This window comes from Mirounga angustirostris, unplaced genomic scaffold (assembly GCF_029215605.1).
Source record: "Mirounga angustirostris isolate CCGP_5_RB_7025 unplaced genomic scaffold, mMirAng1.0.hap1 SCAF_11, whole genome shotgun sequence".
NCBI lineage: Eukaryota > Metazoa > Chordata > Mammalia > Carnivora > Phocidae > Mirounga > Mirounga angustirostris.
Window position 1 is genome coordinate 70,853,560 of NW_026991719.1, and position 17,701 is coordinate 70,871,260.

A 17,701-nucleotide genomic window follows, 5' to 3' on the forward strand; every position below is an offset into this window, starting at 1 on the left:
CTTGTTTAATTTGTTGAGACTTCTTTTGTGACCTGATATTTGATCTGTAGTGGAGAGTATTCCATGTACACTTGAAAAGAATATATATTCTGCTGTTTTAGGATGGAATGTTCTGAATATACCTGTTAAATTCACCTGGTCCAGTGTGTCATTGTTTCCATGCTGATTTTCTGTTTGGATGATCTGTCCATTGATGTAAGTAGGGTGTTTAAGTTCTCTACTATTATCATATTACTACCAATTAATTCCTTTATGTTTGTTACTGTTTAATGTATTTGGGTGCTCCCATGTTGGGTGCATAAATACTTACAACTGTTATATCTTCTTGTTGGATTGTCCCCTTTATTATTATATAATGTCCTTGTCTCTTGTTACAGTCTAGTTTGTCTAAGTACTGCTAGTCTGGCTTTCTTTTGACATCCCTTTGCTGGATAAATGTTTCTCTATCCCCTCACTTTTAACTGCAGTTTCAGTAAAGACCATGACAACATCCTGGATTTTGACCCCTCCCCAGCAGTAATGAGACACTGGGGTGGTGTCAGTGGAGGCCTAATGGAGGTTCAGGACTCCCACCACTGCCTGAGTAATGAAACCATTCTCCTCTTCCATCCTGTCAATGAAGACCATGTGAGGAGCAGTAACAAGGCACTCCTGTGCTCTTCCTAGCCAGGGTGGAAATCAGTGGAGGCCTACTAGACAGCCTACACTATAATCACTCTGCAGTAATGAGGAAGTTCTCCAACCTCCAGGTGCCATGATTCATTGTTTGCATACAAATAATACTTTTGAATTAAAAAAAGGAACAGAGCTTCAGAGACATGTGGAACTATAACGAAAGTTCTAATATACATGTCACATGAATCCCAGAAGAAGAAGAGAAAGAGGGTAAGGCTGAAAAATATTCAAAGAAAAAAAGGATGAACATTTTCTGAATTTGGCAAAAGATATAAACCTGCAAATTCAAGAGGCTACATAAATGTCAAATAGAATAATTCCAAAGAAATCTATGTCAAGACACATCATATTAAAACTTCAAAATTAAAGACTAAGAAAAATCTTGAAAGCAGCCTGGGGTGGGGGGGAGCACAGTACCTACAGGGGAAAAACAACTCAAATAACAGAAGATTTCTCATTAGAAACCATGGAGGCCAGAAGGAAGTACAGCTTATCATGGACTACTACTCAGCAATAAACAGGAATGTACTATTGATACATGCAACAAGTTGGGTGAACCTTAATTATACTGAGAAAAAAAACAACAAAAAGTCAAAAGATTACCTATTGTTTTAAATAAAAAAAGAAAAAAATTAAAAAAGAAAAAAAAGATTACCTATTATATGACTCATTCTATATGACATTGTCAAAATGACAAAATTACTGAGATAGAAAACAGATTAGTGGCTGCCAGGGATTACATAACTAGTGTGGGGAGGGAAGGATATAGCTATGGCTATAAATGGGCAATACAAGGGATCCTTGTGGTGATGGTTGCTTAAGAATCTACATATGTGATAAAATCACATATGCACATTAGAACAATGTCAAACTCCTGGTTTTGACATTGTACTATAATTTGGTAAAATATAACTATTGGAAGAAACTGGGTGAAGGGTACATGGGACTTCTCTGTACTATCTCTGCAAATATCTATGAATCTATAACTGCAAAATAAAAAAAAAAACTATACACTTTGACCCAATAATCCCATTCCGTTTTTTTTTTTTTTTTTTAAAGACCTTATTTATTCATTTGAGAGAGAGAGAAAGCATGAGGTGGGGAGGGTCAGAGGGAGAAGCAGACTCCTCGCCGAGCAAGGAGCCCAATGCAGGACTCAATCCCGGGACTCCAGGATCATGACCTGAGCCGAAGGTAGTCGCCCAACCAACTGAGCCACCCAGGCACCCTAATTCCACTCAGTTTTTAAAAAACAATGGAATTTCACAAATATTTGTTTATTAGGCTGTTTTTTATAGGACTATGAAGTAAAAATTTTCAAAACTCTTTATCTCAACAGCATGGGATTAGATAAAAATGGTATACCCACAATCACTGAAAATATTATCGACATGCAAAAAGATTTTTGTTGTATTAAGTCTTTTTAAAAAGCAGATTATAAAACAATATATAAAATAGTATTGCATATTTATGGAAATATATATGTATACACATATAAAAAGCAAGATAAAGAAATACACACCAAGTGTTTATCATCTATGGGTAGAAGGATTATAGTAATTTTACTTTTTTTATATCTTTCAAACCATCAATAGTGAGTATGTATCATTAGACTGGGCATACAAAAATATTTCAAACAGAAAAATAAAATAAAATAAATTTATAAAAAAGTTTACAAAAATATTCACTAACATAAAATAAATGTAATTTAGAAAACCAAAGATGAGTGTAGTTTTACTTTATATCTAAGATACTAACACAGATAAAAAGACATGAAAAAAAACGGTTAAGGTAATAGGGAAAAATAATGGTAACTGTCATGGTAAAAATTTACTTAATTCACAAATCACTATATAAGGTAGAAAACCATCAGTGAGCTACTTTTCAAACTGAAATTTAGGATTACAGCAATAAGGGACAAGTTTTCTTCACTCTTCCTGCTGGCAACAAGCTCCCAATTCTCTGTTTAACTACATTTCTGACATCTTTTAGTAAGTAGTAGTTCTACATTTGAAGACATAGTCATGTTTTCATTGACTATGCCAAACCAGATTAGTCTTCTGTTTCTCATAATTCATGTAACAGTTTGAATAAAACAATATAAATTTACAGAATTTTAAAAAATCTAGCTAATGACATTGTTGCTTCCCTCCTATGAATCTCTACAGTCCACTGTTTTTTGGTACTGATCTGGTGGTACTTTCATATTCTGCCTCTTACAGCTACTTTTGTGTTTGTCTTATCTGTCCCAGTAGATTGAGTCCCCTAAGGTCAGGCCTATGTCATACTGATCTTTACCTATCCTGAAATGTCTAGCAGAATACACTGCACACAGTTAATACTGTCTTGTTCTATTAGGTGTGCAATAAGATTATGAACATTTCAAATCAGGCATGCCACCCTCTGCTTTTTGTAATCCCTATAGTACATAGTTTAGGTCTAGGCATAATGATATCCAATGTATCCTTGCTGATTTCTACTTAGTGAAACACCTTTAAGAAATACATTCTACAAGCATGGTATCTGACAGTGTTAGAGACAGAAATTTTGATACATATTGGTAAAAGAACATGAAGTAGTACCTAACTTTAGACTCATAAAAAATAGAGGATTTACATATGGTAGAAGTTCATAAACTGGATTAAGAATTCTAAGGAAAAGCAAAGAAGAAAACTAACAGTAGAGAAAATAAATTTTGTGAAAGTATATTCCTAATAAGCTTAAGTAAAATTACAGAAAGAACTGGAAAGTCACAGCAATTCTTTCCCTGGAGGGTTTATAAATTGTGCCTATGAAGATGAAGCCACAAACATGATTAGAGGCAAGGGGAAGGTATAAAATGACTTACTGTATGAACATAAAGCGTGTGAACAAATAGTGTGAATAAAAAAATATATGGCAAAACTATAAACAGAACCCAGACAACTTTATCAATGGCTGCCCCCCTTTACTTCCTCAACAGGCACACAAGACGACTAAATTCTACTGTGCTTACATGTGCCTTTCATGCATGTCATTGTTGAAGGACACAACTCAATGACTCGAACAGCAAAAGTTCCTGGTTCCTCTCCTGGCACTGTCAAAATCGAAATCTAAAAAGTGGAAACAAAATAGACATAGCTGGTAGATCTCATTTTCATTATTCTATCATTAAAGTGCAGTTTACTTTCAAACTGAGTGTCTTTTCTCAAACTCCATTGATGTTTGAAAAAATTTAACTTGTAAGGGTTTAATTTAGAACAGAATTTGAAACATGTAACATGAACATGTGTCTGAACATCAAATTTCTGCATTATTTATATACTTATATATCATACACATTGCATTCATATAATTCATAGACAATGAATATTTCAAATATCTTTAATATTTAATTCTTCACTTATTTTCAAAGGATTCAATTATGACTTATTTCTGAATTGTATACACTTCAGTATTTGAAAACAGATCATATTAAATCAATTTTGATTATTCATAATGGCTAGAAGCAGATATAGAGTATTAAAATTTAAAAATGTTATAAATCCCAAAGATATTGAAATAAGCAAAGATACCAAAATGTTTCAAAATGAAGGTCTTCAAATTAATTTAAGGACTCCATTAATAAAATTAGAAACCCAGAATTTAGAGTAAAGTGGAAAATTATTTTTAAGTAACGTTTATTGATATGCAGTATGCTGATATGCTATAGGCACTACTAATATATTACATGGCTTTATACTTACAACTTTAAATGACCATCCGGTCAATGTTTCTCTATAAAACCAATAGTTTCAATATGAATTCTCAATAATCTTCATTCTGAAGAAACTATATCCTCTCATATATAAAATACTTGCCAAAAGGTAAAGCCCTATTTATACTTTTATCTGTGAGCACTAAATGCCTAGATTTTGACTGGTGATGTCACATTGATAGCCCACACAGGAAATGCCTACAAGTTTTCAGAACAGAAATTCTTTTAATAACCCTGACTATTCTACTATCATATTCCTCGTAAGTCCATTTTGGGGTTTAATATGTCTCAAAAACTGTGTTCTCCATATTCCTCTTAACTCCCTTTTGCTACTGGCTGTCCATGATACAAAATGTTGTACCTTAAAGAGAGAGGAACCACTAAAACATGAATCTAATGTTGTACAATAATTATCAAATGATTATGACTAAAAACATGTGCATAACCAGAAAGGTATCTTAGGGACTGCACCAACATGGAAGTTCAGGCATACCACATTTTATTGCACTTCTCTCTACTGCACTTTGCAAATACTACATTTTTTTTTTTTTTTTCCATTGAAGGTTTGTGGCAACCTTGCATTGAGCAAGTCTATTGGTTTTTTCCAACAGCATTTTGCTTACTTCATGTCTCTGTCACATTTCGGTAATTCTCAAAATATTTCAAACTTTTTCATTAATATATTTGTTATGGTGATCTGGGATCAGTGATCTTTGATGTTACTATTGTAATTGTTTAGGGGCTCCATGAACTGTGCCCATATAGAATAGCAAATTTAACTGATAAATGTTTTGTGTGCTCTGACTGTTCCACCAACCAACCATTCCCCAGTCTCTACCCTCTCCTTGGGCCTCCCTATTCCCTGAGACACAATGATATTGAAATTAGGCAAATTAATAACCCTATAATGGCCTCTAAGTGTTCAAATGAAAGGAAGAGTCACACATCTCTCATTCTAAGTCAAAAGCTAGAAATAATTAAGCTTAGTGAGAAAGGCGCATTGAAAGCCGAGATAGGCCAAAAGCCAGGCATTTTGTGCCAAACAGCTAGCCAAGTTGTAAATGCAGAGGAAAACTTCTTGAAGGAAATTAAAAGTGCTACTCCAGTGAACATGAGAATGATAAGAAAGGGAAACAGCCATATTGCTGATACGGAGAGTTTCAGTGGTCTGGATCAAACCAGCTAAAACATTCCCTAAGCCAAAACCAAATATAGAGCAAGGCCCTAACTCTTTTTAATTCTATGAAGGCTGAGAGAGGTGAGAAAGTTACAGAAAAGTTTGAAGCTTAGCCAAGTTGGTTCACGAGCTTTAAGGAAAGAAGCCATCTCCATAAAGAAGTGCAAGGTGAAATAGCAAATACTGATATAGAAGCTGCAACAAGATATCCAGAAAATGTAGCTAAGATAATTCATGAAGGTGGCTGCATGAAAGTACAAATTTTCCAGGTAGATCAGTCTTCTATTGGAAGAAGATGTCATCTAGGGCTTTCATAGCAAGAGAGAAGTCAAGACCTGGCTTCAAAGTTTCAAAGGACAGGCTGACTTTAAAGGCTACTGTAGCTGGTGACTTTAAGTTGAAGCCAATGCTCATTTACCATTACAATAATTCTAGGGCCTTTAAGAATTATGCTAAATCTACTCTCCCTGTGCTCTGTAAATGGAACAACAAAGCCTGGATGACACAACATGGTTTACTGAGTATTTTAAGCCCACTGCTGAGACCTACTGCTCAGAAAAGATTGCTTTTAAAATATGAATGCTCATTGACAGTGAACCTGGTCACCCGAGAGTTCTGATGAAGATGTACAAGATTAATGTTGTTCTCATGCCTGATAACACAACATATTTTCTGCAGTTTATGGATCTAGGAGTAATTTTGACTTTGCCATAGATTGTGATTCCTCTGATGGATCTGAGCAAAATAATTTGAAAACCTTCTGCAAAGAATGCACCATTCTAGATGCCATTGAGAACACTCATGATTAATGGGAAGAGGTCAAAATATCAAAATTAATAGGGGTTTGGAGGAAGTTGGTTCCAACCCTCAGGAATGACTTTGAGGGGTTCAAGACTTCAGTGGAGGAAGTAACCGCAGATGTGGTGGAAACAGCAAGACAACTAGAATTAGAAGTGAAGCTTGAAGAAAGGACTATATGGCTGCAATCTCATGATAAAACTTTAATAAATGAGGAGTTGCTTCTCATGGATGAGCAAAGAAGTGTTTCTTGAGATGGAATCTACTTCTGACAATGATGTTGTGAAGATTGTTGAAATGACAACAAAGGATTTAGATATGACATAAACTTAGTTGATAAAACAAAACAGATTTTGCTGGGACTGACTCCCAATTTTCAAAGAATTTCTCCTGTGGGTAAAATGCCATCAAAAAGCATTGTATGCCAGAGAAACCATTCATGAAAGGAGAGTTAAATGATGCAGAAAAGATTATTGTCTTATTTTAAGAAATTGTCATAGTCACCCAAACCTTTAATAACCACCACCCTGATCAGTCAGCAGCCATCAACATCAAGGCAAGACCCTCCACCAGCAAAAAAGATTAGAATTTACTGAAAGCTCAGAAGATGGATGCAGTGTTTAGAAATAAAGCATTTAATTAAGGTAAGTACATTTTTTAGACATAATGCTATATTACACACTTAATAAACTACAGTGTAGTTTTAGTAAACATAACTTTTATATGCACTGGGAAACCAAAAAAATCATTTGACTTGCTTTATTGTGACATTTGTTTTACTGCGGTGGTCTGGAACTACTCACAATATCTCTGAGGTATGCCTGTATTTCTTCTGTTTCCTACAACCATCATGTCTAATTTTAAAAAATTTAAATACAGTCAGTAATCCCCTACCCCAGTACCTTCTGTGTCCTGAACTGAGAAGGTACTGTCTTAAATCTCATAGAGATTAATAAAAGCCATCAAAAGGGAATTCCCTCAATCCTCTAATACCACTTTCATAAAATTTATCTAAACTTACACCTATTCTTTCCTCTCTTTAAGTCTCATTATATATGCTTCAAAAATTGAAAGAGGAAAAGACCCATGTAGTAAACAAAGAAAAGCATACCAAATGTATATTTTAGACTGATCGCTCTGATAGCTCTGTGGAGGATGGATCTGAAGGAGACAAGATGAAAGGCAGAACAAAAAGTTAGAAGGCAGAAATAATGAGGTCCAAAACCAGAGCAGTGAAAATAAGGACTGAGAGGAAAAGCAGATTGTAGCAACTTCTAGAAAGTACAATGAGAGGACCTGGAGGCTCAGGAGATACCAGAGATGGGAGGAAGTTGTTAGTTGGAAGGATGTCAATGCTTTTCATTAAGGTAGGGAGCACTGGATGAGTAGTTTTGAGAGGGAAGATGGTGAGTTCAGCTTGGAGTATGTTCAGTTTGAGGGGACTTTGAGATAGATGTCCAGCAGGAAGTTTGGCCAACATTCCTGGGAGATACAGAAATGGCTGTCACCAACATTTACGCAGAGTTAGAACCATGAGAGTATATGGAGTCAAGCAGCAAGTGTGCACAGAGCAAGAGATAATGTGGGCTGAAACAAGAACGGGAGGAGCCCCAACATTTAAGAGGAGGACAAAGCCCACAAAAGCAGCAGAGAGGGAATATTCAGAGAGTTATGAGGAGAACCAGGAAAGCAGTGTCATGGAAGTCAAAAAAGGGAATAATCAACATTGCTAAATGTACCAAAAAAGACAAAAACCAAAAAAATGTCCTGTGGTCCTGACCATTATAAAGTTATTAATAAACTTAGCAAGAAAAATTGTGGTAGAAATGTGGAGATAGAAGCTGGGTCTAGAAATGAATGAGAGGTAAGGAGCTGGAGGCAGCAAGTATAGATACTGTCTTTTTTTTTTAAAGATTTTATTTATTTATTTGACAGAGATAGAGAGCACAAGCAGGCAGAGAGGCAGGCAGAGGGAGAGGGAGAAGCAAGCTCCCCACTGAGCAAGGAGCCCGATGCGGGGCTCGATCCCAGGACCCTGGGATTGTGACCTGAGCTGAAGGCAGCCGTTTAACCGAATGAGCCACCCAGGTGCCCCAGCAAGTATAGATACTGTCTTAAAAATGCTGACAAGAACAGGTGAGAGATTGGATACAATTAGAGATAGGGGCAAAGTCAAAGGAGAATTTTTTTTGTTTCTTGTTTTTGTCTTTTTAATTTTTAGTTTTGGAACAGAAAATGCTAGTACATGTGTATAGGTTTGAGGGGAAGGTGCCAATAGCAGGGAAAGCCTGAAGACACAGGAGAGAGAGCATACAGGGTGGTGTGCGTGTGTGTGTGTGTGTGTGTGTGTGTACGTACGTACGTACACGCGTGAGAGCCAACAGCATTTGTGAAAGGGGCTGCTGGCCTTGGACAAGGAGGGGAGCCCCCTCATTAGTCTCTGTACTTGTGCATTAGTTGTGGGTGCTGGGGTAGGGGCTCCAGGGTCACTGTGCTTAGTAGGTGGCCTTGCTTTTCTTAGTGAAGCAGGGGGTGAGGTGAAAGAGCTAAAAGAGAGAAGGGTGGGTAAAATAGTAAAGATTTGGATGAGGCAATGAGGGGAAAGGGAGAGGGAGCTATCTGAGGCCAGTGGAAAAACTAACTGGTAGTAGGCAGAGGGTCCAGATGAATGAGGTTGGCAACCCCAACTCTGTGGCTGTGCCAGTCTGTCTGGTTGTGTGGTTTTCTCAAGTATCCCTCTGTAATCCAGATGTAGATTATAGCCTCATCCAGGGACAGGATTTTCCTCTGTGGGTGCAGTAGAACATGGCTACATGGGAATTGAAGGTATTGGGGGAAGGGCAGTTCAGAAGATTAACCATGGGGTCTAGGACATGGAAAAGGAAGAGGGCAGAAGGAAGCTGGTAAACTGGGGGAAAAAAGAGGGGACAAGGAATTGTAGGTCTCCTAACAGGTCAACGAGCAGACTGGGTGAGGGTAAGAGAATGGAAGAGCTGAAAGGATAGGGGCAGATTAATGCCACTGTATACCCATAACCTCCAGACTCAACTGGGCCATCGATGCTGTGCAGCCATCTGACCGTGAGATAGGTCACTCTCCAACTCCTCACAGTTATTACTGTATATCCTTCTTTGAGCTTTGACCTATTAAGCACTCTTATACCCTCATTCTCAGGAGATGACCTCACTTTGTAATTTAAAGAGTAAATGGAGGGGCTCCAGGGTGGCTCAGTCAGTTAAGTGCCTGCCTTTGGCTCGGGTCCTGATCCCAGGGTCTTGGGACGGAGCCCTGAGTCGGGCTTCCTGCTCAGCAGGTAGTCTGCTTCTCCCTCTCCCTCTGCCCCTCCCCTGCTCGTGCTCTCTCTCTTGCTCACTCTCAAATAAATAAATAAAATCTTAAAAAAAAAAGAAAAAGTAAATGGATCCTATCAGATGGGAACTCCCAGACCTACAACAGTCCTGCATTCACCCTCTTATTTCAAGATGCCTCACATCCCATCTAAGGGCAATGCTTTTTACCTGTTCTCTGAATCCCATCCTCCCCAGCCTTTACCTGGACCTTGCTGCATTGTCTTCCTTTTCTCCTGGGTATCTTCAACCTTTCCTTCCCTCTCTACTAGCTCCAGCATCAGCTGAAATATACACAAATCTTTTAAAGAAAAGAAAAGCCTTCTTCACTTCCACATCTCTCTTCCTCTTTCCTACTCTTCACAGCTCAGCTTCTACAGAATTGTCTATTTTCTCTCTTCATTTAATGCCTCCCTGTCATTCTTCAACACACTCACAAAGCTTATAGTTTACTGGAAGATACAGACAAGTTAACTGGTAATTATAGGACAGTGTGATGAGCACTACAATAGCTGCTGTACCAGTCCTTGCTCACGCTTGTCATGCTTAACTTAAATAGCTACTATTTATCTGTCTATATCTATATCTTCCAGACTGCAAACTATAAGGGCAGAGATGCTATCATGGTTAGCACTGTCTTCAGATCTCAGCACACTGGATGGCATGTAAAAGACACTCATTGTTTACTGAATAATCATTCAGTATTTATTAATTAAAGTATTTATGCTCATATGCATAGCAAACATTTGTTTTATATATCAGAAGCTTCTAACTTAAGGAATGTTTGGAACCTATTTTTAGCAGTAGCATATAGAAAAGGTCTGAGAGTCATACTAAGTAAGCTGATTTTATCAGTCACTGTGTAATCAGAAGAAGGGGCATACTTCTTGGAATTTAAGAGTTCAGACTGAGGAAAAACCATAGGCATAAAGACATTCCTAAAGAATTGGCAGTGAGGAGAAGGAAGAGGGTACTGAAAGGAACAATGGTGATGAGGAAACATTAGAACCAGAAGTGTGTGCGGTACTCATTCACACCAGGCCTAATGGTAAGCTTACCACCACTGTTCTAGGGTTGGTTACCATAAAGCCTTTTCCTCCAAGAGTTTTAAATGTATTCTCTGGGGATTCTCTTTTTCTCCCCATAACAATATATTTTCAATTTCATAGAATAACTGTCAAAAACTAGGATTTAGTCCAATTTCCACAGAATAAAAATATTATATAAGATGTAATTATTTATCCTGCTGGAAGGAAATCTTTAAGAAACCAATATTATTACAGAATTGACATTATGTATTTTTTTAAAAATGCACTAAATACATTAGCACATATGGCTTAATACATTTTATTTCACCAATATTAATTTATACATAATACCATGTAGATTAGGTTAGCAACATTTATTAAAAAGTACAGGACTAAAATTACCTGTTGATCTGAATCCATTTTTAGTACAGATCTGTCTGTAATCAGGACTGACCTGGAAATCTGCCTGTAACGCACAAAACAGTTAATCAGTGATTCAGATTCCACAAATAAGTTTCATTTATAGTTATATAACTACCATATTTCAAAGATTTAAGTCATGATAAAAGTGTTGCTTCCTCAAGCCAAGTCAAACTAATCTTTTCTTGGCTCATCGAAGGGAGAATATTGTGGGGGCATCTGGGTGGCTCAGTTGGTTAAGAGTCTGCCTTCAGGGCGCCTGGGTGGCTCAGTTGGTTGGGCGGCTGCCTTCGGCTCAGGTCATGATCCTGGAGTGCCGGGATCGAGTCCCGCATCGAGCTCCCTGCTCGGCAGGGAGTCTGCTTCTCCCTCTGACCCTCCCCCCTCTCATGTGCTCTCTCTCTCCTCTCATCCTCTCTCTCAAATAAATAAATAAAATCTTTAAAAAAAAAAAAAAAAAGAGTCTGCCTTCAGCTCAGGTCATGATCTTGCATGGGGCTCCCTACTCAGCGGGGGAGTCTGTTTCTCCCTCCCCCTCTGCCCCCACCCCACTCGTGCTCTCTCTCTCTCTCAAATAAATAAAATCTTAATAAAAAAAAAAGGGAAAGGAGGACATGTGACCTGCAGACCAACCCCCAGCTGATACAAAGGAGTCAAAATTAGACTGGACTCCCCTACAACCAGACTCAGTGGATATGCTGGATATATCTTTGGTTTGGTACACATTTGTATCTAACTTGAAGAACACAGTCATACAGAAGTGTCAATATAATCACACAGATAAATTTTCCAATGTTTCACCTTCCCTTAGACAGTGGGTGGAGGGGTGCCTTACCGGTATTGTACATGTGAGCATGTGTTCTCAGAAAAGTAACTGTCCTCCACAAGGAAATGCTTAGAGATTATTCTCTGACCAAACTGATCTATGATTGCTTTACATCTACAAAGAAGATAAACATAGCAAAAAAGCTCTCATTAATGATTACATAATTGAAAAATAAACTTCATCAGCTACAATTTTGAATCTGAAACCAATTTCTTAGAAGACAATTTAAAACAGTATACAATTTCACATTTTGACATAAAACTGACACTAAATTACAGAATATATATTCTTGTTGCTTCTTTGAAATCTTTAAACTATAAACATAGAATAGAATTTAAGTATTTATTTTGAATACCATTAATAAGAATAATGTTAGTGTAAGTATTATAGTATAAGCATAAGCTTTCTAATGTTTAGGAATATAGAAGCTTTTCTTTTGTTTAGAAAAGGCTTTTTTCCCCTTAATAGATCTAAGAAAAGGAGAGAAAAGTTGATTAAATATCTTGTTATATCATTCACAGTCTAAAAGTCACTAAAGCCTTTTTATTTTTGTTAAGTGTTGCTTTCTCTTTTGTTCAAGAATAGCTATCTGGTCACACGTGATAACGCTTTAAACAAACAAAAAAAGAGGTATAAAGCTTCTTTTAGTATGTTTCTACTTTACTTCAAAGGATGATCAAAAAAGATTTCTTTCAAGTGCTATTTCTAAATAAGGAAAACACTTATGCATGGACATTATCAGGTCTCTGTCACGTGATATGTGTTGGGACAATGAATCATATAGAACCCTCCACTGACCTTCTTTCAATGTGTCTAGATAAAAGGATGAAAATTAGAATCCATCTCCTTGCAGTGCCACAAGTTATAAATGTACTTTATAGGGCTCATTATCCAAACTAATGGACTAAGGGCAACATCCTTGAAATGGACTTAACAGTACTGACAAAGCCAGTATGTAATATCTCAGGAATGATATGCAAATGGCTGCATGGCTTTTTATTATGAAAATATCACAATTTACTTGTCACAGCTACTCCTTTTGGGATCAGAATTATTTTATTAGAAATACATTTGTATGTTACTCCTCATAAAATGCAAGTAAATAATTTCAAACTTATACCATATTTTAAATATACTGATATAAATTAAAATATGCTATATCACTCTAAAAATAAGCCAATTAAGAGATATTTACCAGGCATAAAACAAAATGATGAACACCCAAGACTGACAGTAAGAGAAATTTAATGTGTATTTCCTAAAGGCAGATTATGATATGTTCATTCTTGAATAAATGACATGCCACTGTTGTCAGGACAGACTGTGATACTTCATAATGTTAGATATACATAATACATATTTTAACCAATTAGCCACATATTAATACATGCTATATTACATTATTATTTATGTGATTTTTTTCCCATCTCACCTCCAATTCCTTTCTCTTCCCCAGTTGTTTCTATGCATATGTCCTCACATTTCATTAAACTAGAGCTTTTGCCTTATAAAATACTTAACTGAACAGATATAAGGTATTTATACCTAGATATAGTATTTTCCAAAATAATTATTTAAAAACTGAAAAGATAAGTTACTTACTCAGTATCCTGTTTTAATACATTCACATACAATTTAAAACACAAGGTACTTTAGGCAATGGAGAAGAGAAATCTGCTGATCCATCATTAAACACTGATCCCTATTTGTCCTGGAAGCACTGACAAGCCTTTTTCTTACCTTTAAGTCAGAAACTATAGAAGTCAAGAGGGAATAATCTGGGCAGAAAAAAAGAGGGTGTTATAATCTATATCTTGATAGGGATTTGGGTTATTCAGATTTGTCATTTATCAAAACTCAGCTACTGAACACTTAAGATTTGGGCACTTCACTGTATGTAAATTTTACTTCAAAAGGAAAGGCTATAAATAAATATTAAACTCTTAATGACAGGCATGCCAAGGTATTTAGGGGAAATTGTATTGATATCTGGAATTTACTTAGTGAAATTCTTAAGAAAGGTGAACAGATGGATAGAGGAATAAATATTTGGGTAGAAACATGATTAAGCAAGTAATATATTAAGATGTTAATTATAGAATCTGGGTTGTGGATATACAAATATTCATCCTGGAATTCTTTCAACATTGGTGTAGATTTGAAAATTTTCATCATAAAATGTTGGAATAAAATTGGTGGTGGGGGGGGTGTTAGTATAAATCCTGGACTCTTAGTCTAAGTCTTCGCAAAGGACTCCCATTTAAATAAACCACACCATTAAATCTGGCCCTCAAGCTACTGGAGATCTTGTTTTGTAGGCTTCCAAACACTAACAGGGCTGCTTTGGTGGTAGCTACACCCTTGGTGACAGGTAGAAACTGGTTTCAGAAGTTATGGCATTAGAAAGAACTACTAGTACCACTCAAAAGGGAGGTAAGGGTGTAGGAGGATTAGGGAGTATATAGGTCAATATACCAATAAATGTGCCTACTTATGCTGAAGCTTTCTAGATGAAACAGTGATTCTCAGAAGAGGAGGAGGAGGAGAAGGAGGAGGAAGAGGGAGCAAATCAGAATCACACCTGGGGGACTTTTTCAAATTATAAGTACCCCTGGAGATTCTGATAAACTCCCAAATCCCGGGGAAAAATCACTGTCGAGCATGCCACTGTTACTGTTGTAGTTTTAGGCTGTGCTAGGTAGAGAAAAGTCAAGAGCTATTGCTACAAAAAAAAAAAAAAAAAAAAAGGTGATTTCTGCAGAAATTGATGTGATGGTCACATATGCCCAATCTGGTAGATGATGGTAACAACTCACCTGATAGTCTTACTCTGAAGTACTAAGGCTCTAGGCCTGAGCAAGGCTGTTCAAACCAAAGCATGTTTAATAAGGAATAAGGTTTGTTTTCCCCCAAGATACTTGACTTACTATCATATATTAGGCCTAATTAGGAGAAAAATGAAGAAAGGAATATTAATTTGGGACCGAGACTTAGACTTTGTATTATAAAGATTAATATAAAAAATTAGGTGACACTTAAGTAATGGAAAATAGCACAATGAAACAGTACTGCCAGAGACATTAAAACACCCTTCCACATAAACCTGAGGAAGCCATTAAAGATTAACAGTATTCTGGATTTAGTTGAGGGCCTTGCTGAGCTTCATAAATAGTAAACTGAGGAGGAACATGATAGGAGTTCTCAATTACAGAGACACAAGGACCAGGCTGATCGTAAGAATCACTGAGTCCAGACAGAACATTTCTAGAGGTGAGTTTTCCAAATCAAAAATCACAACAGTTATTCAATTCTTGGTTCAATGATATGAGGACATATACAGCAAAATGATAAGGAAGAAAATGCTCAGCAAGATGAAAACTCTTTATCTGGAATTTGGCCCAGAAGAGAAATATAACATAACAAGTATCCAATGTCTATGATTTTCAGAATATCCCAACTAACTGTATGATAAGAAATGCAGCAATCACATGAAATAATAATACATAATTAAGAAAAGTTGAAGATCCCCAATCATTAAAGGAAACAAAATAATTCTCTCTATTCACTATGCCCTTCCATGCTTTCTAAAACACATTAGTTCAAATGTCACCTCTTCAATAAAACGATTCCAAATGCTTATCATTCATTTTTCTTGGGTAAAAATCCACTCCAATAGTTTCAAATACAGTAACAGATAGATAACTCCAAATCTATGATTCTGTGTTCTGACCAATCCCAAGCTCTGTATCCATATTTTTAACTGTGTCTTATCTATTTCTTTTTGTGTTTCTCAATGTGTTTCTGGATAGACTCCAAACCCTTTTTAAACCTAGCATACCCCTGGGGCACCTGGGTGGCTCAGATGGTTAAGTGTCTGCCTTTGGCTCAGGTCATGATCTCCGGGTCCTGGGATCAAGCCCCACATCTGGCTTCTGGCTCAGCGGGTAGTCTGCTTCTCCCTCTCCCTCTGCCTCTCCGCCTGCTCATGCTCTCTCTCTCTGTCTCAAATGAATAAATAAAATCTTTTTATAAAATAAATAAACCTAGCATACCCCAAACTGAGTTCATCATGATTCCTTACCTGTTTCCCCCCTTGGAATACCTATCTCATGTAATGACATGACCAGCAGTCAGGTTCCCTAGCTTAGAAACTTTCTTCCCATATCTAATCTGCTACTCAATTTTGATTCTACCTTATAAAGATTTCTTGAAACTAGCTTCTTTTCTTCATCTCTACTATACTGCCTTAGACTTGTGTTTAGTCTAATAAGATAATGGACTGCTAGCAAGTCAGTAGCTCATTTGTTTGATGTAAATGACGGCATAACAATCATGTGCCAAGCACTGTTCTAAGATATAAGAATAAAAATATCTTATCCGTAAGGAGCTCCCAATATAATGAAGATGCAGACACAGGCAATTGTAAGATAATACCCAAGTCCAGGGATAAGAAATGAGGACAGGACATCATGAGAGTACTAAGGGAAGATATCTAACTAAACTTAGGGGGTAAAGGTGGAGTATCAGGGAATGCTCCTCAGAGAAAGTGGTAACATTAGCTGCTTTTAAAGGATGAAAACTAGTTAGGCAAGCAAATAAGAACATTTCAGGTAGAAGGGCAGCATTTGCAGGGGTACAGAGGCAAATGAGAAAAGTACAGGGATCCATAGACAGTTTAGTGTTAAATGACAATAAAATGGAAGCAGGGAGGGAAGAGAGATGAGCTTAGAAAGGCAGGCAGAGGCCAGATCCCAGAGCCTCACATGTCATGTAAAAGGGTCTTACACTTTATTCAGAAGTGATATAAAGCCACTGAAGCTTTTTACACAGGGAGGGACAGAGCTAGATCTGCATAATGAAAAGATCTCAATGTGTAATTATCTCATTAATTTATTTTTCTTTAATGTTCCCCAGGAGACTCTAAGCTCCATGCAAACAAAGACCATGATTGTCTTGTTCTTGGCTATATTCCTAGCACATGAGACACAGAAAACAACTAATACTTGTTGCATGGATGGCTAATCGATGGATAGGCAATGGAAATATTCCATGCATGTGAACAGTGTGGAGACAAAACCAAAGATTCAAAATCTCTGATTTAGGAGGTAAAAGAATCTCTTATCATCAAAGTGTTTCTTCCAAATCACTGCCAGAATTGATAAACTAGCAAATCTAATCGTGTTATATACCCACTTAAAACCACCACTGATAACAGTCCAAAGTCCTTAGCTTCGCCACAGAAGGATCTTCAGGATATATCTCCTCCATGGGATTCCAAAGTATCCAATTACATTAACAATTGCAACTAGCTAACATGTACTGAGCTCTTACTATGTGTAACAAATGGTTCTACCTGCTTTATTTTTTAATAATCATAATAACCAAATAAGGTAGTTACTTTATACAGAAACTGGAGCACAGGGAGGTTAAACAACTTTTAAAGTCCATTCAGTTAGTAAGTGGGGAAGCCGGGATATAGATCCAGGTCTATCTGACTTTACAGACTGCTCTGTTTATTGCTCTCTTTGTACACGAAGGCAAGGTACATGTTTTATTCATCCCGTTATTCCCATAGCAACTAGCATGGAGGTTGGAGGTTGCTGGAGGTTAAATGTATAGAATATTATCACTACCATTTTGCAAATGAGACATGCTAAAATCAGAAATTCAGCAATTTTCCTACAATGACTAATG

General features: G+C 36.9%; 1 protein-coding gene across 7 annotated transcripts in view; it reads right to left on the reverse strand.

Annotated features, from left to right (window-relative positions):
* The window catches only part of CHM (CHM Rab escort protein), a 218,423-nt gene that overhangs the window by 65,856 nt on the left and 134,866 nt on the right, over positions 1-17,701 (reverse strand). For all 7 annotated transcript variants that reach the window (XM_064574309.1, XM_064574310.1, XM_064574312.1 and 4 more), the window contains 3 exons: positions 12,017-12,121; positions 11,164-11,227; positions 3,671-3,767 (listed from right to left, as the gene is read on the reverse strand). In XM_064574309.1, coding sequence (XP_064430379.1) covers positions 3,671-3,767; positions 11,164-11,227; positions 12,017-12,121 — 266 coding nt within the window. The remainder of the gene's footprint in view (positions 1-3,670; positions 3,768-11,163; positions 11,228-12,016; positions 12,122-17,701) is intronic.